This window comes from Thamnophis elegans, chromosome Z (assembly GCF_009769535.1).
Source record: "Thamnophis elegans isolate rThaEle1 chromosome Z, rThaEle1.pri, whole genome shotgun sequence".
Classification (NCBI taxonomy): Eukaryota; Metazoa; Chordata; class Lepidosauria; order Squamata; family Colubridae; genus Thamnophis; species Thamnophis elegans.
This window is the reverse complement of record NC_045558.1, coordinates 24971250-24994151: the sequence shown is the minus strand read 5'-3', so window position 1 is coordinate 24994151 and position 22902 is coordinate 24971250. Positions and strand designations below refer to the sequence as shown.

General features: G+C 35.3%; 1 protein-coding gene across 1 annotated transcript in view; it reads left to right on the top strand.

Annotated features, from left to right (window-relative positions):
* The window catches only part of ZNF804B (zinc finger protein 804B), a 210932-nt gene that overhangs the window by 175095 nt on the left and 12935 nt on the right, over positions 1-22902 (top strand). The window contains exon 2 of the mRNA XM_032234703.1: positions 470-613. Within this exon, the coding sequence (XP_032090594.1) occupies positions 470-613 (144 nt within the window). The remainder of the gene's footprint in view (positions 1-469; positions 614-22902) is intronic.

The following is a 22902-nucleotide window of genomic DNA, read 5'->3' as shown; positions in this document are numbered from 1 at the left end:
TTTCTCAGCCTGGACAATTTTTGTGCAGACTTCAACATATAATATTCCTTAGAAAATATGGTTGAGAAGCACTGCTTTAGATTACCTAAGGAACATATTTCCCATATCGTAATGGTAAATAATGAATCTCATTCATTTTGAGCTCTTCATCACACTTTACAATTTAAATGCTTTTTATTGCTGATAAAAGCTAGCAGAGACCTTTGGTCCCCACAGAAAAGGGGGTACTGCCTCTTTCTCAGACAAGGTGCATAGAGCCCAAATAATTAAATGATTGTGACACAGCATACATTCCACAGGTTTATCTTCCCTAGATCAAAATTAACTATAAAAATTAACAAGAAACTTGTTTGTACCATTCTTTTCCCTATGTGTTGTAACAAAAGCACTGTCCCTTCATACATAGAAAATTGTGGGCAAAATTTTTTGATACTAATCAAGTAATACTCATCTGCTTTTGCCCTTGCAGGATTTTGCTGAAAAGGAGAAGGCAGCAGCAAGGGCTTTGGAAGATGTGAAGGCTAACTTTTACTGTGAATTATGTGACAAGCAGTACCATAAACACCATGAATTTGACAACCACATCAATTCCTATGATCATGCACATAAGCAGGTAAACCTAAAAAGCCATGTCAAATATTTTGCTTTATTGCATCAATCCTGGCAAACCAGCCGTGTAATCAGTTTGTAGGAGGTGATTATTGTGTATGTTCAAGTGCTGTTACATAACTTGTTATACTTACACCAATTCATATAATCAGTTCAATAGTTCAGCCTCAAGTGAAATGACTTTTTAAGATTACCAAGGCTCCCATATCATAGTATCAATTTTTATTATAAAAGAGGGAAAGTTTAATTACAGATTTCTATTGTTCCTATCGCAGCATAACTTTGGAAATAAATTATGCAAAGGAGTTCAGGATTATATCTATTTGTCCTTCAGCAGAATAACTTTATAAACACTGAACTGACAGTGATCACAGTTAGTATACTGGGAGAAACCAACAGAAAAAAGGTGAAATTTGAAAGTAGGGTAGGTCCTTGCCTTCAATGGCCTCAGGGGGATTGAAAAAAAAAGAATGTCCAAAAACTATACTGATAATGCTTTCCTCCTTGCAACCAATGAAAGGTTGGAACGAAAATATGTAATTGAAATTGCAGTTCACTCCATATTTCTGTCAACACACATATAGGTAGAATCTCAACTCCAATTACATAATTCTCCATAGCTTGATCAGAATGAGATAAATTGTGTATCTGTGGAAAATAAGTGACAATAACAACAAGAATAAGATTGAATTTGAAAATAAATCGAATCAGGACAAAGGTTGTGGAACAGAAAAAAATTAAAGAAAAAAAATTACATAGTCAGGTAACAGTAGGAAAGTTGCTGATTTTTTTTTGCATCCTCCCAACCATATGACCCAAAACAGACATTTTACTTTGTGATGTCTTTATTGCTGCAAAAAGAACTGCTTCTAAGCACAAAAGAACCAAGATTTCTTATTGATTTAATTTCATCTACTGGCATTAGGTGATTTCAGATTGCAATGATCCAACAGCCATAAAATTTTATTTTCCTTCCCATGGCTGCCTTTTTTTTTATCACCAAGGAGACAAATTTAAAATAAAAATATAAAACATTTTATAAACGTATAAAACCATGTTAAACAGATTATTCTTTTTTAAATAAAAAATATAACTACTTAATTGATCCATAAAAGGCTTATAATGATATAAAATTCATTTTATATTCAATTTATATGAAGGTAATCCTATAATCTCCCTTTTATACAAAAAAAAGCATGTATTTCCAAAAGTAACTTTTTCTGTTAATCAGAATTGTTTGCTTCATATTGATCGAGTCCAAGCATTGCTACTCTTTCCTTTCCTTTGCATATACTTCCTACATAGACAAATATTCTAATATGTTTCTCAGAAATAGTGATTTATTTAAAAATAGAAATGTCAACTTGATGCATCAGTTGTTTTTTCTTGGTTGCTTTTCATCATAAAAAATCATAGTTAAAAGCAATAAAACTCTTTTTTAATTTTAAAGCCTGCATTTAATGCTATAAGAGAAAATGAAAAATTAGTAGTGAAACAAATGGCCTATATTTTTAATCAGACAACATAAACCTCACACAGGGTAGGAGTACATGTTTTTTACAATGCTGCTCTACTAGGTAAAGTATAGCTGAACTAGCTGATCCATAGTGAAGGAATAAATATGAAAAAGACATATTCAATTATCCAATTCTACCAACCATTTAATAATTACCAAAGTTATTACCAAATTACCAAATGTGTAAATAGTTTAACCTTTAATTTGGTATAGCTGATGACCTATTTTTCTTTATTGTAAAATTATAATTAGGCATTAAAAATTTCCATTAGATCCACATATCAGGTGTAAAATGACTGCTTCCCTGGGCATAGAGAAGACTAAGTAACTTATTTGCTGACTGAAATTCATTTTAAACACAGCCTGAATGAGAAAATTAGTATAAAAGTTCATGAGAAAAGAAGCAATTATGTACTTTTACTTAACTCCTTTTAAAAAGTATATTACTGCACAATGTCCCTTAAAATTGGCATAAGTAACCTGCAGTTGATATTTTCATGCTGCATTATAATCAGAGAAGATAGCAATCTATAGTTCTGCCAATATCTTCTTTCTAGATATTTAATTAAAGACCACTTTCAAATAAAAAAGTAGCATAAAGGATTTCTTCTCATCAACTAGAATACTGTACTTTTTAGTTAAATTGTGCAGTTCAAGATATTAATCAAAATTCAACTGAACTTGTGTTCTTGGGTAATATCTTATTTGCATTAACCAATCAATAAATTTCCCACATAGATGTCATATGATTTATTAAGGTTAATTAGCTGAATGAGAGGCAGTTTGAAGTAGTGATTAAGGCACCAGGCTTAACATAGGGCACTGAGCTCTAGCCCAATCTTAAGCACACAACCAGCATGATGCCTAGGGCTTTCAAGCCTAAAAAGAGAGAGGTAAGCTACTTCTGAAGAGTACAACCCAAAAAGCAACATGGATTTGTTCTTGACCTGAATAATTAAGACTAAATAATTTCATATATAGATGTTTCCCATTTTTGACCACTGTGAAGCATTAAAATTCCTTAAACTGATTTCAATGGAAAATATTTTAAAGATTTTAAAGATATCATAACATTGCAAAAAGGAGAAATAGTTGTTCCTCTCATAAATTGTACTTTGATTATATGCTGCCAAATTGTTGTTGAGTCTTACAGGGACATAGAACTTCTTCAGGAATATCTGCTCTTGACATAGTCATTTAAGTCTTCCAGCAATTCATCCATAATTCCAACAATCAGATGGTTCTCCTCTTCTTCTCATCTTTCTCCAGCACCATACAGTTTTCCATAGAAATAAGTTTAAATAATATGTCCAAGGTGTGGTAATTTAAGCATGGTCATTTGTGCTTTGAATGAGAATTCTAAATTGAATTGTTCTGGGATCATTTTGTAATTTCCTTAGCTATCCATGATATGTTTATTCATTTTCACCAACTCCACTACTCAAAAGTATTAGTATGCTATCTATCTTGCTTCTTCAAAGATCACTTTTTGCTTCCATGAGGTACTACAGAAAATGTCATTCCATGCACTAGCTCCGTATTTGTGAATGTGGCCATACCATAGTATCTAAATTTATTTTCAAGACTTTCATTGCTCACCTATCAAGAGCTGATCTGAAGTACATTTCTCAACAGCTGGCTCCTTCACTGTTGATAATCAATTAGAAAAGACAGCATATTTCTACCAATTCACAATTTTCATTGTCAGTTTTAAAGCTACAAGTTGTATGTGTCATTATTTTGATATTATTTAAATTTACTATTAATTCCTTTTTTTTACTATAGGCATTGACTTTCATTACTAGAACTAATAGAACATTTGCATTTTCAGAAGTTAATGTGTCATCAGCAGACCTACATATATTTAGCATGTAAATTGAACAAATAAAGAGAAAATATTATATATAACTTTGTCTCACTCCTTTGCTGACCTGGACACAGTCTGTTTAACTTCTGTCATATGGATTGCTGTTTCCATTCCTACTTATGGAGTTCACATGAGATAGTGAGCTGTTCTCCCATTTTCCTAAAGACATTAACAGGTTGACATGATCAATATATGGAAAGCTATTATAATCTCTATACTACTAAAACTCTTGTCATGATCTTTAACTGGGTGCATCAGACAACCATTTTTGAATCAAGGAACCTCTAATGGTTCAATTTGTATACAAAATCTAGACACATAACTCCCAAGGTAATACAATTTAGAAAAGTTGTGGCTTCTTCAATACTATTGCCTGCCGCTGCATCATATGATCTTAATTTCAATGTTCTGTGACAGTATCCCAGCCAGCCTCACAATCAATTGCTCCCCCACCTTGTAGCAACCAATTACCTGTCTGTTTGGAAGGAAGGGAAGGAAGTTTTGTGATGCTTATAAATCCTTATAAGGTACCTTGGATGTTGAGATCTCTGCTAACCATAATTTTATTTACACTCCTTCCATGTTATTTCATCATCTTTAAATAAATTATTATTGTCCATTGTATCTTTTTGCATGCCAATTCAAGAGTGGAACTCCTTCTGAATTAAGACAACTTTGGAAATGTCTGTTTCCATATTTTATAATTTTAGAGATGTGGTAATATTGATTCTTGTGTCTTCTATCATTTGTCTGAAATTCCGATAAAGAAAGTATTTGCGCTCAGCATTGAAGTTAGGATCATTGTTGATCTCTGAACTTGATGGTTTTCTTGCAGGTGTTTCATTATTCAAACTAGGGAATATCATCATTGCTAATAAGGAATGGGTTTGCTCTCAATTTATGTACTAGTAGCTTGCCCTGTCGAAGTTGGTGGGAGTGATCTTGGAGTTTCTTTTGCTGGGTTGTTTTCTATTAGCGTGTCTGACAGTTCCTTGGTTTGAGTACTATTTATGTCTTGATTGTTAATCTGATGTTAATTTGAGTGTTAATCTACACTTATCTGGCTGTTGATTGCTGGTGGGGAGGTGTTTTCGTCTTTTTGTTCCCTTCTTGGTTTGTTGATTGTCTCCTTTGCACACTATCTAAATGTTGTTTATGTCTCTGTGTCTATTGATGCCAATTTGTCAGAGTGCCAGGTTTCCAGGAATTATCTAGCAAATACACAAAGATTAAAACACCACAATCATGGATTTTGTCAATCTCTGCCTAACCATATACTTTCAACTCAACAAACCTATTTGCCTATTATAGAAGCTATTTTGAAGTTTTGTAGGCTAAAAGAATCTTGAGGAGGGAGGTTAGAATGTTGTTGTTAAGCTGGAAAGTATGAGGAAATGTGGGTTTTGTCCCAGATGTTTCTGCTGCTTTCCATAGAGCTAGCACTAAAATTCCATGTCCCAATTTTCATTTTCACTAAAAGCCAGACTTGCATATTTGCCACCACACATTCAGATTAATTATAGTTAATTATTTAGTATGCACAATGTATTGAAAATGTTAAATGAGTCTCCAGAAAGAGACACCTTGGTTACTTATGAAAATTAAAATCAGCAGTGATTGAAAGAAACAGAGCAGCTGTTTGTACAACATGTTCACTTGTGTATGAGGGCAATGCTGAATGCTAATTATTCTAAAGTTTGGGAAATTGATGTTTTATACAGAGATGCAGAGATTTAATCTGTGATGGTAAACATTTCTAATGGAGAGTTAACTTTTTTTAAAAAATCTTTCACCTATCTATGAATATTGGGGTGTCAGGAAGGGAATCTGGCCAATAAATATTCAGTTCAATTCAGTCATCCTGACTACATTCAATGCAAGGAATTACAGGGTCATTAAAAGAAAAAAAATCTATGAATCTTGTATACAGGCATATGTATTCTTGTACAACGTATAGATATAAAACCTTTCCACAGATCAGATGATTTCAGGTGCTCAAATTTTTGAATGGGAAGCATATAAAGAATGTAACTGAATTATTGGTTAAGCATTATACAAAAACAAGATTAAAGATAAAGGGAAAATAATTTAAAAGATTAACTGAAACATTTATTGGCACAGATTGTTAGGTGCCTATCTATGAAATATATAATAGCAATAGCAGTTAGACTTATATACCGCTTCATAGGGCTTTCAGCCCTCTCTAAGCAGTTTACAGAGTCAGCATATCGCCCCCACAGTCTGGGTCCTCATTTTACCCACCTCGGAAGGATGGAAGGCTGAGTCAACCTTGAGCCGGTGAGATTTGAACTGCCGAACTGCAGCTAGCAGTCAGCTGAAGTGGCCTGCAGTACTGCAATCTAACCCCTGGGCCACCTACTATTCATAAGTAGTATGAATTAATTTGTGTAATATAACAGCAGGCAGAATTCATGCTAACCTATTTATGATGCTGAGAAAACAATGAAAAACCCAGTTTCTCAGCTAATAAAAAATAGAGCAATTATTCTAATTATTAGACCCGAAAGAGATGAAACATATAAAACTTCAATGGATTTGAGTAAAATAGCAGGATACCCTATTAACTGGTCCAAATCAAAACAATATTAATACAGTGAAAATTTGGTTACCCATCCATTTAAGGAATGTCAATTACATATTTGTATCGAAACCATTATACATCTAGGTAAATGTATACCAAAAGATACTATAAAACTCAGCTAAATATGTAATATAAATAAAATATGTAGAGATGGTTCTTCAAATATCAGTAGTTGGGTATCATTAAAATTCACCCTTTGGATATAGGTAGGCCTTCTCAAAGTGAGTATTATTCCCAGATTTTTATATTCTAAGAGGAATTCTAGTTCATATATCTGGGAAATATTTTCAAAAAAAAAATTCCCAGAAAATTTTATAGGGTTCATCCTGTTTTGAGAATATTTTTATAGAAAGTACAATTACCAATTAATGAGAAGATTTGGTTTTTTGAATCTGGAGTTACAGCAACATGATATTAAATATTAAAAGCCAACAACTGAAAATAATTTTCTGATTTGGGCAATTATGGAATATGCATATTAGTGATCTTTCATTTTATGGATATTATTTGTACCTCAAGAAACAATTGTCTAAATCAACTGTATGGGGATCCCAATTTTAAAAATTGGGAAATTTGTGAACCAAGGAAAAAAAATTATATGGAAGCAATATATTGACTTTGGATGATAAATGATGATAAATTTTGAACATTGGCTGTGTTAAGATATAAATATCATCCATCAGATGTTACCCAATGGCATATTTATAGTTATAAATTATTCTTTGGACCAATAGCATTTTCAGCTTGGCAATATCTGTGATACTATAACAACTTGTTAAATCCTTTAAAATAAAAAGCTATTATTTTTATAGATATTTGTTATCAATAAATCAGTTTGATACGCAGATAATAAGTGAATAAATAGAGGTTCCTGTATTTCCTATAAAATGGGAGAATGCTTTAAAATTTCAGAATATTCTCTTGAACATATATTTTACAACTAGAAAATATAGTGTAAGTAGATTCTTTGGGCCCTTATTATGGCCAAAACTGCAGCATTGGAAAATTAAATATTTTTATTTGGATTGAGAAGTTGCCATTTATGAACAGATTTTCTATAGACATAGTCCTTGTATAGGCAAGTATAGTGAAATGTGGGACTCATTTATGTAAATACAGTAAGTTTAAAAAATGTGATAATTGAATAAATTGGAAACATCCGTACTTGGATATTTGCTTTAGATTAATTTAGATTTCTAAATTAATTGCTTGATAGTGTTTACAACACTATCAACACCATTATTATCTTATCTTTATTCTCAGAGTTCAACCTGGCATAACTGCATCCCCACAGCAACCATGTAAAGGGAACTGGGTAGAAAAACAATGTTTGCTGCCATCCCTCAAAATTTCAGAACTGCATTTTAGAACTGTATGTTCTGGAAGTTCTAGATCTAACCAAAGCTAGAATGATTGATCCTGTCTCGCTTCAGGATCAATCCTACCTTGCCAGAATCTTAAATAAGCCAGCTTGATATATGGACCTTAACTGGCTATTATACAACTCTGCGTATGAATTAATAAGTTGACAAAAGAAATGAAAGAATAAATGAGATAATATATAATCTCTATATGCAATATAGGTCCTATATTTTGAAATTATAGATAATGAGATGACCTAATGTAGCATCTCATTAATGAATTCTATGTTTTATTTTCTTTATTCCAATATTATTTTGAAATAGAAATCAATATTACATCCTATTCTATAATGAATTTCTTTCTGAAATATGAATTGATTGCCTAGTTCTGCCAAAATACTTAATTTCTGCATTAATACAATCACATTTATGAAATCAGTGCTTGGGCAAGAGGAATGAAATTATCAAATGCCACTGAACACAATCTTCTCACTTGTTATGACTTCAGGCACTACATCCACATTTTAAATGTCAGTTTATACAAGTCTTTCTTTTAAACTCATAAATCTATATAGCTAGATGTGGTTTATTAAGAACCAATATATCTTATGCAAAAGACCTCTGCTGATACTTGTTTATTGTGCAAATAAATTAGCTGAAGTCATTCTTAAAGAGACAGGTTGTTCAAAATAATAGGATTTTCTTGTCATCAAGCCCTCAGAAAGCTCTAGCAAGAAATGAAAGAATCTTTAGTCTGTAATGTCTTGATAAGCTTTATTGTTAAATGTTTGATATGCTGTGAAATTATATTTACCACTTTTGAGACTGAATTTAAATTTAAATGATAAAATAGTAGTTTAGTCTTCTTGGAATTAGAGGCAGGAAAACCCGCAAGATAGTTCATTTCATGATTAAGGAAAGAGCCTTCACTTTACAACAATTTGATGTATTACGTTATACACAGAAGTACAGAATTCTATTATCTGATTCTAGTATCTCAAGCTGCTGTGTATGTCAGGATGTGATCAATGTTAACATTTTCACTATCCTCCTTTCCCATTTTTCTTTAGATGTGCACATTTTTCAAAAAGTAAATGTACTGTGCATCACAAGAAATTAAAAATGGAGCCATTAACCCATTGCAGTCAAATGCACAACTTGTGTAAACTATACTTTAACAATAAAATACCTATGTTTATTAACAATGGTGGCAAAAGTGCCAGTAGGAAATATCTGCCTTTTTATTTTATTTATTAAATTTTTGTGCCACCCATCTCTCCTGCTCTAAGTGACTAAAGACCGTAGAACAAATGAGCAAGTAACAGAGAACACAGAAAACCTGGTTTCTACCTCCGAGGCCAAATCCCCATACCTATAGTGGATGTAATCCAGATTTTATTTTGTAGAGAGAAAAAAACCCAAGAACAGTTCAAAAGTCTGGAACAGATGATGGACACCAAGCTATGGATGCCTCACCTCAATTCAATTAATAGAAGATAAACATTAATCAAGAGAATCTTTTTCCTGGCAGAATCTACTAGTGTCTTTCATTTGAATGGTCTAATCATGAACAAAATTAAGTTTACGTTGATATTGAGTTAATATATAAATGTATTGAACTAGACCTATAGAACTCAACACATCTGTATTCCTCTGGAATGAGCTAGCAACAGAAGAGGTAACAGCATTTTATTAAAGCCTAGCTGCTATATATTGGTCAAGGGACTGGAGTGATCCTCTTTATACTGGTGAATGTAGCACATATGAATCATCTGAAGACTAGTACACCTAATCCTTTTTAAATATAGTACACAGTCAGTTTGAGTTCATGACTTCAGAATGTTCTTATGTTATGCTTTGGAAACCCATGTTGTTTAAGTTCATTTATCCTTTGGGAATTTAGGGCCTTAGTTTGGGTCAATCACTTACACCCAGTCCAACCTACCATATAAGTTTGTAGTTGGTGGCGCAGTGGTTAAATGCAGCACTTTAGGCTACTTCAGCTGACTGCAGTTCTGCAGTTCAGCTGTTCAAATCTCACCGGCTCAGGGTTGACTCAGCCTTCCATCCTTCCAAGGTGGATAAAATGAGGACCCGGATTGTTGTTGGGGACAATATGCTGACTCTGTAAACCGCTTAGAGAGGGCTGAAAGCCCTATGAAGCGGTATATAAGTCTAACTGCTATTGCTATTGCTATTGTTATGAGCAAACAAGACAAGAGATCTTGGTATAAAACTCTAAAGCTTCTGAAGGAAAGATAGAACTGAAATCTAATTAATAAATAAATTAGGTTCTTTGCAAGGTCATTTCTGTTCTGTTCCATTCCATTCTGTTCCATTCCGTTCTCCTTCTTTGTAACTTCTAATTTAATTTCCCCCTGATCAAAAATCTTCCTTCTTCCACTCATCACCTGTAATACCAGTCATACATATACATACATATGCCAAAAGTTAGGTCCTATAACCAATGCTTTAGAGAATTTAATAGAAACCATCATACAAGAATCTTCAGTCATCATAGAAAATGTTACTTTAAAAACTACTTTAGTTTTTTACTTCTTACTGTAGTTAGAAATGTTCAAAGGTCATGCATCAAATGTCAGGAAATATGAAAATGGTTACCAATTCAAACATTTCATGTAATCTATGTAATAAATTGTCTATGGCACCTGACATTTGGTTTGTGTGCACATGGATGTTTTGTGTGGATGTGGATGTGTCATGAAAGTTATATTTAAAACAAACCTTCTCACCCTTATGGATACTCTCTGACTTCCTCAATTTCAGATCTTTCTATCAGAGGTCTGTCACTTTGAGGGATCTGCACATAATGTGAGCTGTTTCTAGCAGTGCATTATTTTAGAAAGAGTGGTCTGATATCATTTCTGGGATCTGTTGAAGCCACTCTCTCAACTTAGGGGTCACAGACCTGAGTGCTCCTACCACTAATGTGGCCACTTTGGCACTTACTTTTCACATCCTCTGTAGTTACTCCTTCAGACCCTGGTATTTGTCATGCTGCTCTTATCTGCTGTTGCTGTCACATGGTAATGCTACATCTATTACCTCACTGCCTTCTGGTCCTTGTTTACTACTGTAATGTCTGATTGGCCAATATCTGCCTGAGTGTCTGGATCTGAAAATATCACAGGATCTTAGCCCTCTTATTTTCCATAATGTGGTCCCCAATGTCAGTCTGCATGGAGCTTAATGCTAGCTGCTCATTTATCTGTGTTGCTAGGCATCTATGCACTGCTGTTAATTGCTATAGCCCAGGGATGGCGAACTTTTTCCGGCACCAAGTGCCCAAACCGAAATGCACATGCATGTGCATGTGCCTGACTGCTGAAAACCTGAAGACCAGCTGGCCGGTGCGCACATGCCTGTTTTTTGGCTGGTTTTTTGGCCGTTTTCAGACCATTATTGGGGCTGTTTTCAGGCCATTTTAGGGCCATTTTTCAGCCTGAAAGCAGACCGAAAAACATCCTGTTTTTTAAATCAGATGAGCAGCTGGCGACAGCATGCATGCCCACAGAGAGGGCTCTGTGTGCCACCTCTCCCGCGGTGTGCAGAGAAGGACCCTTCAGGTAAGACCAATGGTCGTTCGCCATCATGGCTATAGTCAATAGGTATGGATCAGTGGTGAGTGGCAGTTGGTACGTCCTGGTACGGGCATACCAGATCCTGCCCAGGGCACTGGGTACCATTTTAGTACGATGCTCCAGAGGGCCCACCTGCCCCCTCTAGCTTCTTACCATCTTTTAAAGCTGTTGGTGCTTCTGCGCATGCGCATGGTGTGTACAGTGCCTGCACGATGCTCCGCTGAACAGCTGGAGCGTCACTGAGGTTTGCGGAAGCATTGTTTCCAGCTGCAACACATGCACGTGCCATGTACTGGTTGGAACGGAATCCGGAACCCACCACTGTATGGATCATGTGTCAGCCAATTGCTGTCCAGCTTTTCATGTTCTTACACCCCCACCCATCCACCCATTGTTGGATATCTGCTATTGTGATGATGACTGTTTCATGTTCTGGGAGATTGCTGTGGTTTGCTCTCAGCTTTTGCAGCCATTTTGCACTAGTGTTATATGTCTTCTCTTTCTCTCATCTATCCTTCCAGTACCATTTTTGCTGTTGGTGGCTCTGCTGTTACTGTGTTATTGCACTACAGTTGGGAGTGTACCTTGGATAATTCTTTGGAGAACAGGGCATTTATCTTCTTGGCCTTGACTTTCCTATGTATCTCGTTAGCCTAGTAGCCACTGATGTCAACCTTTGTTTAGCAATCTCAAGGACTTCAGATCCAGATTCTCTTGCCTTCTCTATTTATGGTTTGTACCAGTTGTTCACTTATCATCAGATTGTGCTGGTTCGTCAACATCTGATGAAGACCTAATTAATTTGGGCAACATCCGAGCCAGCCTGATCATCCTAGTTTGTGCCATTCTCATATTTTGAAGTAAGCAGATGAAATATTGGGGGGGGGGGGTGGTTCATCTAAAGACCTTTGCCAAAGAATCCCTAAGACCTACCAACCAGGATTTAAACCTCAGTCTACAATATCAAAGGCTGTGCTCTAATCACTCAGATTTGTATATAAACCTTAAACAAGTAAACCAATTCCATATTTCTTTATTATATACAGTAACTTATTTTCTCTAAAAATATAACAAAAACATTTTCTTTCCATGTCTTAGATGTACTGCATAAACAAATCTTTAAAGCATAATTCAAGCTTAATCAAGAAAAAGTCTATTAAGAGCTACCAGAAACAACAACATATTGAATTTTTTAATCTTTAATCCCTTCACATAATATACTACAAATTAATTTCTTATCATCTTTTCTCTTCATCTTTCTCTTTTGCAATTTTAATACTTTCTTCCAGTTTTAACACCACAGCTTATCACTTCCTCTAAAACTACAACAGAAATTCCTTCTTACTAAATCTTATCTACAAACTAATCTGTAAAGCCTAGTTCAGTCCTGATTTTTAAAAAAAGATGCTAGGAAAAAAGCCCCATAATTTATATGTAAACTTTGATTGAATAAGTCAAATTTATTTTAAAAAATTACTTTAAAAACGCTTAATGTTTATTTCTTTTAAGCAAGATCGCCAAACCTGATTTCATTTCATTTTATCTTTATGTTTTCTCAGGAACTCCTTGATAAATGTAACACATCTTTTTTGTAAATCCAAAATAAGAAAGTTCTCCAAGTAATTCTTCTGAATTGAAACTCATATATCTAAATACTCCTCTAATTTATAATTTCTGTGTTCCTTTCAGTTATTAAAATATTAACTGGTATTAACTCATATATAAGTTCTGTAAAACATCACTGTCGGTGTCATTATGATATCCTGTGAATTTTAAATCCACATCCAAAACAATCTGATTCTCAGTTTTATCCTCTTATATATCCTGTTTTAAATTCATTTTTTAGTAAATGAATTTAAAACATTTTTAAGAAAGAATTCCAGGAACATTGTTGCCAAATATCCTTGATTTCTTCCAGAATTAAATTATACCTCTCCATTCTTATTAGTGGGTCTCTTCTTCCTTCATTATAATACTTAGTTTATTTTCTGCCTCTAGTTTCCAGTATCCAAACTCTCCTAACCATATTTTCTCTAATTCACATTTTCCCAATGAAAATGTCTTACTCTCAAGTTCAAAATCATATATTTTAATAGAATTGTAAGCAAACCACAGAAACTATTCTTATATTTATTTCACAATTTTATTTCCAGTTAATCTAGTCCTTTAATTTGTTATGGAAGCGAAATAATAATGCTTCATCCTCACTAAATTAAAACTGGATCAAAGTTAGTACAAGACAATACTTATAAAATTTATAGGATGCTCAACTCATATATGTTATGGATTCAGTAATGTTACCAAATTCTGGTTTTCTAATTAACTGTAGGAATGTAAATTGCTATAAATCTATTGGCTCAGTGCAATGTGGGCAGGGAGGAATTTTTATGGGAAACCCAATTTAGAAAGCCATGGTCAGATCTCCTAAATATTAATGTGTGTAGCAATTAAAAATAATGACCTTTATTGCTCAAAATGGAGGTCCCTTGAATGCTAGTACAGGTGGAGGAGACATCAACTTTAAAAGGCATATGTGGTGATAAGGATTGTAACCATAGCAATAGCACTTAGACTTCTATACTGCTTCACCGTGCTTTACAGCCCTCTATAGAGTCAGCATATTGCCCCAACACTCTGGGTCTTTATTTTACTGACCTTGGAATGATGGAAGGCTGAGTCAACCTAGAGGTGGTGAGTTGAACTGCAGGCAGCTGGCAGTCAGCAGAAATAGCCTGCAGTGCTGCATTCTAATCACTGTGCCACAGAGTGGTGAACTTCTTGCAGATCTCTACTTACTCAATAACAACTATGGACCACTATGGATAATTTCATGCAATTCAAAGAGGCACAAATCTCATTGGTCAACTCTATACCACTCTTTCAATGCCATGTAAGAAAACCACATTGACAAAGCATGTAGGGCCAGATTTTTTTTTATTAAAAATGGATGATATATCTCCTTTTAATTAATTCAATTATTAGATGGCCATATTTTAAACACTTATCATGACCCCTATCCATTCCCTATCCCCTACCATCTTAACTGATTTAGAGGTTTAATACAAAATTAACAATATGGGTTGCAAGTGAGTTTCAGATTTTGCTTTCAAATGCCACTTATTGACCCTAAATTAATATAAAAGCAAATATTATTCAATTTGAACCCCTATGATCTGGCATTGTATCTGAGCCAGCTCTCAAATCTTTTATAAACTCCTATCCATGGGCACAAATGGTTTGACGTTCAGTTTTCATTTCTGTCATTCAAATTTCAGCTAACTTGAAGAGAATGTTATAAATTTAACACTGATAATGCTATTCTGGCAGCTATTTGCCTTCATATTGTGGATCTAATTCATTGCCTCCTTTTTACTGCCATTCTGTGCATTTTAAATGTATGCACTAGTTATATCCTCACTTTTATTCTGAGTAAAGATTTTTGCCATCTATCTGATTAATATGCACAATTTAGTAACGTAATTAAGACCAATGGAGTTTAAAAATCTTGCTGATCTTAATGCTGTAAATAAATGAATTACAAATCTTCAAGGTATGCTTGCAGCAAAACAAAACAACACAGCAACATAACACTTTGTTATAATGCATGAATGATCTTTTTTGTGTTTAATGAAGGCTGCAAGGTGGACATTTTTTTTAAATCTTCAATGTGCTTCGGAAGTATTAAAATCTTTTTAGGTATGTGTTCTGTCCCCCCTCGTCCCACACCAACACACACTCCGAGCCAAATATAAGTTATGGCATTTAATTAACAGACAGACAGGTCCTTGGCAGGAAACTGGCACAGACAAGCTTGGGCAGCAATCCAACACAGATAAGGCTTGGCAGCAATCCAGCCTACCAAGCTCACAATAATGTTCTCCGACATTAATTCCTGCGTTGACTTCTGCAAGAGGGGCGTGTGCACAAGCAATCTTTTTATAGTCTGGAGAGGAGCCTAATGACCACCAGCTGAGTGCAATTACCTCTTGTGCTTGCGCAACTGTTCCTGATGCCTATTAGAGTTTCTATGCCAGGCATCCAGGAACAACTTACTGCTGGCTTCTGGATCACTCACCCTTGTCTCCTCCTCACTGGCACAGGCGCCTTTTGGTGGCCAACCAGTCTCTCTGCGCCCTGCTCGGAGTTGGAACCCTGTCCAGGGTCCTCTACATCCTCCAGAGCTGACTCATAGGCCCCCTCACTGTCAGAGTCTGGTGGCAGCTCCAACGGCTTCTGCTGGCCCACAACAGGTATGCATAAATACAGATTCAGAATGGGTCAATATGGTGCAGGTAGTTAGGCATGGACGGTCAGTGTGGCTAGTTAGCCACTGCCAAGTTGCCTCTGCTAAGTCACTTGGACCAAGTTGTTGCAGGACAACTCAATATATCCAACTTGCCCTGGAGACAACTTGCTATGGGCAGCTGGAGGAAAACTGGGTAGATGACAAAATAGGTAGGCAGAGTGCAGCGCATCAGTTTCCCATTTTCACCCCAGTTGCTGCCACCACTATAACCATTGCTGCAGGCTATTCAGCAGTGGCAACAGTGTTAGGGCCATACAGGGTGGAAGCGGTGGACAAGGGGGATGGTAGGGACACAGTGGAGACTGGAAGCATTCCATTTTCACACACCCCGCTGCCACTTCCAAGTTACCATTTGGCTCAACAGCAGTGACAGTGGGGTGTGTGAATATGGAATTGGCTCAGTCCTCAGCCGAATGGCCTGCAGCAGTGGCAACAGTGGATTTGAGTGAAAATGGGACATGCCCGGCCAACACCACCACTCTGTGCTCTGCTCACCCACCCTGGTTCTCCCTCCAACTGCCTGTAGCAAGTTGTCCCCATGATCAATCGGCCATGTTGAGTTGTTCTGTGATGACTTGGCATTGGTGAGTTGGTAGAAACAACTTGGCAAAGGTAAGTTGTCCACACCAAGCCAGTTGTGCTGAATTGTCCTAGATTTATACATAAATACATTTTGATTCTTAGACTAGCAATGCCTAATTTAGTTAGATTCTTATAAGAAATGTTTAATGACTCTTGTGATCAAATCCACCATGGTATTTATTGCCATGATGGCTGTGAACTTGTGCCACTTCTTTCCTTTTAGATTATTATTGCATGTGCAAAATAAATGTTCATTGGGTAAGATAAGCAATATCATGCAGTTTCTTTCTCCATAAGATCTCAAGTGTAATTGGCCTTTACATTGCTTTAAGACATAGTTTGCTTTATAATATATGAAATAAACCATAACTTCCCATTTTCTGCTATTAAAAAGAAGTGAAAACACAAGCTAAAACAATGGTTGGAATCATATACCACATGAAGACAAAGCCAATCTAAGTGACTTCCTGAGATGAGGAAACCTAGTCATGCTATCTTTCTCTGTCAGAAAGCTTTTCAATATGTATACTTTTCTATGAAGTTTTTTCATTCTGCCTCATTCTTTTTTTTTAATCCTCAGTTTTCTCCCCTCTTATTATCATTCTCTTTCTTTTTACTTCTGTACTGCTTCACAGTGCTTTACAATCCTCTATAGAGTCAGGATATTGCCCCAACACTCTAGGTCTTCATTTTACTGACCTTGGAATGATGGAAGGTTGAGTCAACCTAGAGGTGGTGAGTTGAACTGCCAAACTGCAGGCAGCTGGCAGTCAGCAGAAATAGCCTGCAGTGCTGCATTCTAACCACTGTGCCACAGAGTGGTGAACTTCTTGCAGATCTGATTGGGAATCTCTACATACTCGATAACAACTATGGACCACTATGGATAATTTCATGAAATTCAAAGAGGCACAAATCTCATTGGTCAACTCTATGCCACTGTTTCAATGGCATGTAAGAAAACCACATTGACAAAGCATGTAGGGCCAGATTTTTTTTTTAATTAAAAATGGATGATATATCTCCTATTAATTAATTCAATTATTAGATGGCCATATTTTAAACACTTATCATGATCCCTATCCATTCCTTATCCCCTACCATCTTAACTGATTTAGAGGTTTAATACAAAATTAACAATATGGGTTGCAGGTGAGTTTCAGATTTTGCTTTCAAATTCAACTTATTGACCCTAAATTAATATAAAAGCAAATATTATTCAATTTGAACCCTTATGATCTGGCATTGTATCTGAGCCAGCTCTCACATGAAGACAAAACCAATCTAAGTGACTTCCTGAGATGAGGAAACCTAGTCATGCTATCTTTCTCTGTCAGAAAGCTTTTCAATATGTATACTTTTTTATGAAGTTTTTTCATTCTGCCTCATTCTTTTTTTAAAAATCCTCAGTTTTCTCCCCTCTTATTATCATTCTCTTTTTACTCCCACTGTAATTCACGGTCATATGGTGGAACATTCTGTCACCCTACAGTACTTTTTCCAAAAGAGGAAAACTTTAATCTCTCTGATCCTCATCAGCTACAAGATCAGGCTGTTTCTGGAGTTTCCAGAAGATTCATGGGAGCATCCAGTTTCCCCATTCCCCAGTTTAGGAGGAGATGTGTCCTGGCATTCATTGTCCTCTTCGTGTACCACAGACCCATATAATGAAAATAACTCAGTTTTGACTGCTTGTAGCGGACTACCTTTGGATTCTAGAAAGGCTTATATGAATACCATTACAGAGATTAGATGCTAAAATGGAATTTTCTCTGCATGTGGCTGGATTTATAACCAGATTGCTAAGAAACAAACGATGGACTCCATTAGAAAATGTATGTAGAGACATGGGTTTGTCCACATGAACTCTAATAAATATATGTGAATTCCAAAGTTCAGGTCACCTCATTTCAATTATAACATTCAGCTGCGCAGAGTCACTTCGATTACTGAGATAGGCAACATATAAACTTAGTAAATAAATAAAACAATAATTTTGGGGGGTGGTGAATGAGGAGGAAATGTTATTCATCACTCACACCTGCAAACCACTGGTACACATAGAAAACTTTATGATAAATTCAATACATTTTAGATAAATTCAAGGCATACCAAGTTCCCCAGATATCAATGATTTGACCATCAAGCAGCTGTAATCACATTAACTTCTTTGCAAGAGAAAGGGATGAAAAGCAATGTCTGCTTGTAATGCTGCTTCTAGTTTGCAGTAATTGGCTGGAGGAAGAACATGAAGCTTTGTGGACATAAAAATTGTTTGGGCACCTTCAACTGAAAAATTTCAAGTGAACATTTGGACATAATATTATCTTCCTGGGATTTTTTAGATCAGGACTTTTGACTAGGCACAGCCCTTTAAATAAATTATTTATAACATTACTAAAAAGGAATAGCAAAATAGTTAGAAAAATAAAGACATTTGCATTTATCTACTAATTTATCTACAAGTAAAATAATTAATATTTTGTTTTTTCATATATTACCATTTACATAGTTTGCATTGTTTCATAAGGTTATTCCTGAATATAGCAATACTGTTGTAACAATATAACAGTAATAACAAGAACATTGTTTTGTGTGTGTATGTATTTTAAATAAAGAACACTAAAGCTAATATAAAGTAAGAAAAAGAAAAAAATGGAAAGAAAGCTAAAGATGTGAGAGGAAAAAAGGAAAAAAATAAAAAAGAAGGAGAAAGATACAAGGAAATGTCCAATTACCAACAAAGCTAGAGGAATCCATGAATTAGAGGATAATACATCTATCTAATATGTAAGTAGCTCAATTTCGAATCCCGGAATGGTAGGGCTAGCTGACGAGAGCTAAATAGCTTGAAATATATCTTTATTAGTCTCCCTTTATTTCCTTATCAGTAAATATAAATTTAAGAAATACAAAAAAATGGCTTCCCAAGTTCTCTAAAACAGTTATAGGTACAATTACAACCTTCTATTCTATGTTACAACGTAATGTTCTTCTTTCTATATATCTATCCTGTCTAATAATAATCAAAATCATAAATTCATTTTTATTGTTTTATGAAAAAATTCCATAAGAGATTTCTAGACAGCAATAAATATGAACATTAACTTTAAGGACACATTGTTTCCAAAATAAAACAACAACTTGAAGAGAATTTAATTCCCTCATTTCCTCTTGTCTTTCAAAATAATGCTACTTTGGTTTGCCTGCCCACAAAAGATATTAAATCATCCTTATGTTGAATCTGCGGCATTGAATATTTTAAAAAGATCATAGTTCTGTTTTGATATTTAAACTCAACAAACTTTCCTTTTAATCCAAATAATTCAGATTCTAGGTTACAAGGAAGGTTGTATATACCCTGGGGGGGGGGGGAGATGTTCTGCTTAAACAAAAGATTAAATTCCAGCATTCAAAAAATATTTTCTACATCACAAATTTTCAAGGAACAATTAAAAGATTAAAAACTCATTTGTAAGCTAATTAAATCCAGGGGAGCAAATTAAAAAGAAATACATATTTTAAAAAATGCGTTGCTGTCCAACTAGTATAAATGGCAGTTTATAAATTCTTTGAAAATCAACTGGTTTCTAAAACTCAACTTTTAAATGTTTCCCTATTTCCCATTAACTGTAGATGCTTTCTTACATCTATATAATCCTAATAAAACCTACTTTTCTCTAGAAATACAAGCATGGGCCAAAAGTAATATAACCTAACACATTTCAGCAATATAATGCAATTTATAACTGATAATTTGTATTTCAAATGTTCAATCATTAAAAAAATTGATAACTTTCAGGTGAGGACTGATGACAGGTTGGATCTTCCATGAAAGGTTACGTGAGTGAGACAGCACTGAGGTTCTAAACTTCCATCCAGGAGCATCTCAGTTCTGGCTGAGGAAAATATCTCTGGCGATAAGGAGAGATCTTTGGAGCACTTGAACTCTGGAAGAGCTGAAATTGTTTTTCATGATGAAATTCAGTTTCTTGTGGCTGATCAGGAGTTGAATGGCTTGGCAGCAGTGGTGGGTTCCGGGAAGTACGGCCCGGTATGGTCATACAGGGAGTAGCCAGGAGAAGCCGCCACCGTACCAGTATGGTGGCTCATTTGGCCCACCCGTGTTCCATGACTGTTTAATAATGCAACAGGGCCCATTGTGCACGTGCGCACAATGTGCGGCACCTGTGTGACTTCCGCCGGGAAGCTGGGTGTTGCAGGGGGGTGGCGTATGCATAAGGTGACCAGATGTCCCAATTTCAGCGGGACAAACATGATTTATAACAATTTGTCCCATGTCCCGGGGCGTTTTTAAAAAGTCCCGATTTTCTGGCTTCATGTTGAAAGCCCAGTGGATTTGCTTAAGAAATCCTAACCGGGGCAAGACAAAAGACACTCTGTCTAACTAACCTCTCTCTCTGTCTCAGTACTTTCATTGAAGATATTAAAACGTTAAAGCAACAAAACGGACACCCCCCCCGCACCCCTTTTACCTCATTTTATAAGAAAAAATGACCAAGTACCATAGAGCTGCAGGAAATGCTTGGCTACAGAAGCCGCGAGTGTTACTTCCTGGATTTTCTGGAGGGGAGGGGCACTGAGGTTGGAGGTCGGCTCGTGTGGAAAAAATGGTGGCAAAGTTTCTTTGAAAAATATTTCCCTGACTAATTTCACCATTTCAATTTGCTCAGTTCTTTGTATTAACATCTATATCATTCTGGGTTGACTTGGAGTACAAGCCTGCTGGTAAGTGAGCTGGGTTTTTTTCTTTTATTTTTTTAAATGTATTTTAAAATAATATTTTATTTATTATGCATAGGATTTTTTAAAATTCTGTATGGATTCTTTTTATAAATTGTCTTAGACTATTTAAAAAAAGATTCTATCCAAAATAAATTGAAGTGAAACCATGTTTAAAAATTCTATGCACAATTCTTTGAAATATATTGTGCATAGAAAGAATAGTTTGAAATGTTTTACTTCAATTTATTCTGTGTGGATTCTTTTTTTAAATTGTCTTAGGCTATTTAAAAAAAGATTCTATCCAAAATACAAAATACCACCTGCAGTTATTCACTTAAGAACTGTGGCAAGAAAGGTGGTATAATACCAAACATAGTGACCGTTGCAGCATCCTCATGGTCATGCGATCATGCGATCAAAATTTTGATGTTTGGCAACAGATTCGTATTTATGATGGTTTCAGTGTCCTGGGGTCATATAATCACCTTTTGACAAAGTCAAATGGGGAAACCAGATTCACTTATGTTACTAACTTATCAGCTGCAGTTATTCACTTAAGAACTGTGGCAAGAAAGGTGGTATAATGGGCTTAGTGACGAAAGTTACAATGGCATTGAAAAAAGTAACTGATGACCATTTTTCACACTTAGCGACCATTTTCACAGTTAGCAACTGATGCAGCATCCTCATGGTCACGCGATCAAAATTTTGATGTTTGGCAACAGTTACAATTTATATTTGTAAATTGTAGTTATGTTGAAATAAAAAAATATTACAATACTATTTTTGCGTTATATGAAAATTTTCATTGCTCCGTATCAAGCCCCCCCCCCCGGTCGAAGGTGTCCCTTTTTACCAATCTGAAAATCTGGTCACCTTACCTATGCATGCGCGAGCAACACACGTGCTTATCTAGGATGCCCAGTCCCATGCGCAGCATACTGGCTGTGCCGGGGTCTGGAACCCACCACTGCTTGGCAGCCACAAATGGACATTAGACCAGCACAAGCTTCACTTTCTTAAATGCTTTATGATTTAAACTCTTTACAAACTAAGGAGATATTTAAATACTAGTGAGGATTAAAGACTGCCAATGAATGCTTTCTTTTTTAAATTGAGGAGGGGGAATCCATAATCTTAAATGATTTTAATTTAAAAACAAACAGCTTAACACAACTGTGATCAAAGAGAGTTTTAAACAGATAAAAGAGACAGTGATTTTTTTAACAAAAGACTTTTTAAAAATGTAAGTGCCTCTGAAAATAGAAAAATTAATTAGACTAACAGACTTGTCCTTCCTATTGATGGTTTATTATCAAGAACAGTTGATAATTGGTGAATTTTTCAAAACAAAAAGATAAGGAAAATGTCAGCTAAATGTGAAACTGTAAAAAAAAAAAAATCGACCACTTACTTTTACCATCATAATTGACAGACTTCCAAAGATGTGAAAGAAGTTAAGAAGATTGTGGAGTTAAAACAACCTAGTGACAATTTTCAGACAGCTTTATCTGAATGACTGGGAATCTTCATCAACATGTTGCAATACATTTTGGGAAGAAACCCTGAGATTGGTGCAGAAGGACTTGGTATATTCCAAAGACTCTCTGCCTAACTTTTTCGGACTGATAAATCTGCTGGGATGAGCAACAAAACATCTCAAATTAGCAAGAAAATAAGTGCAGTTCAGCGGTGGGATTCACTTACCTTC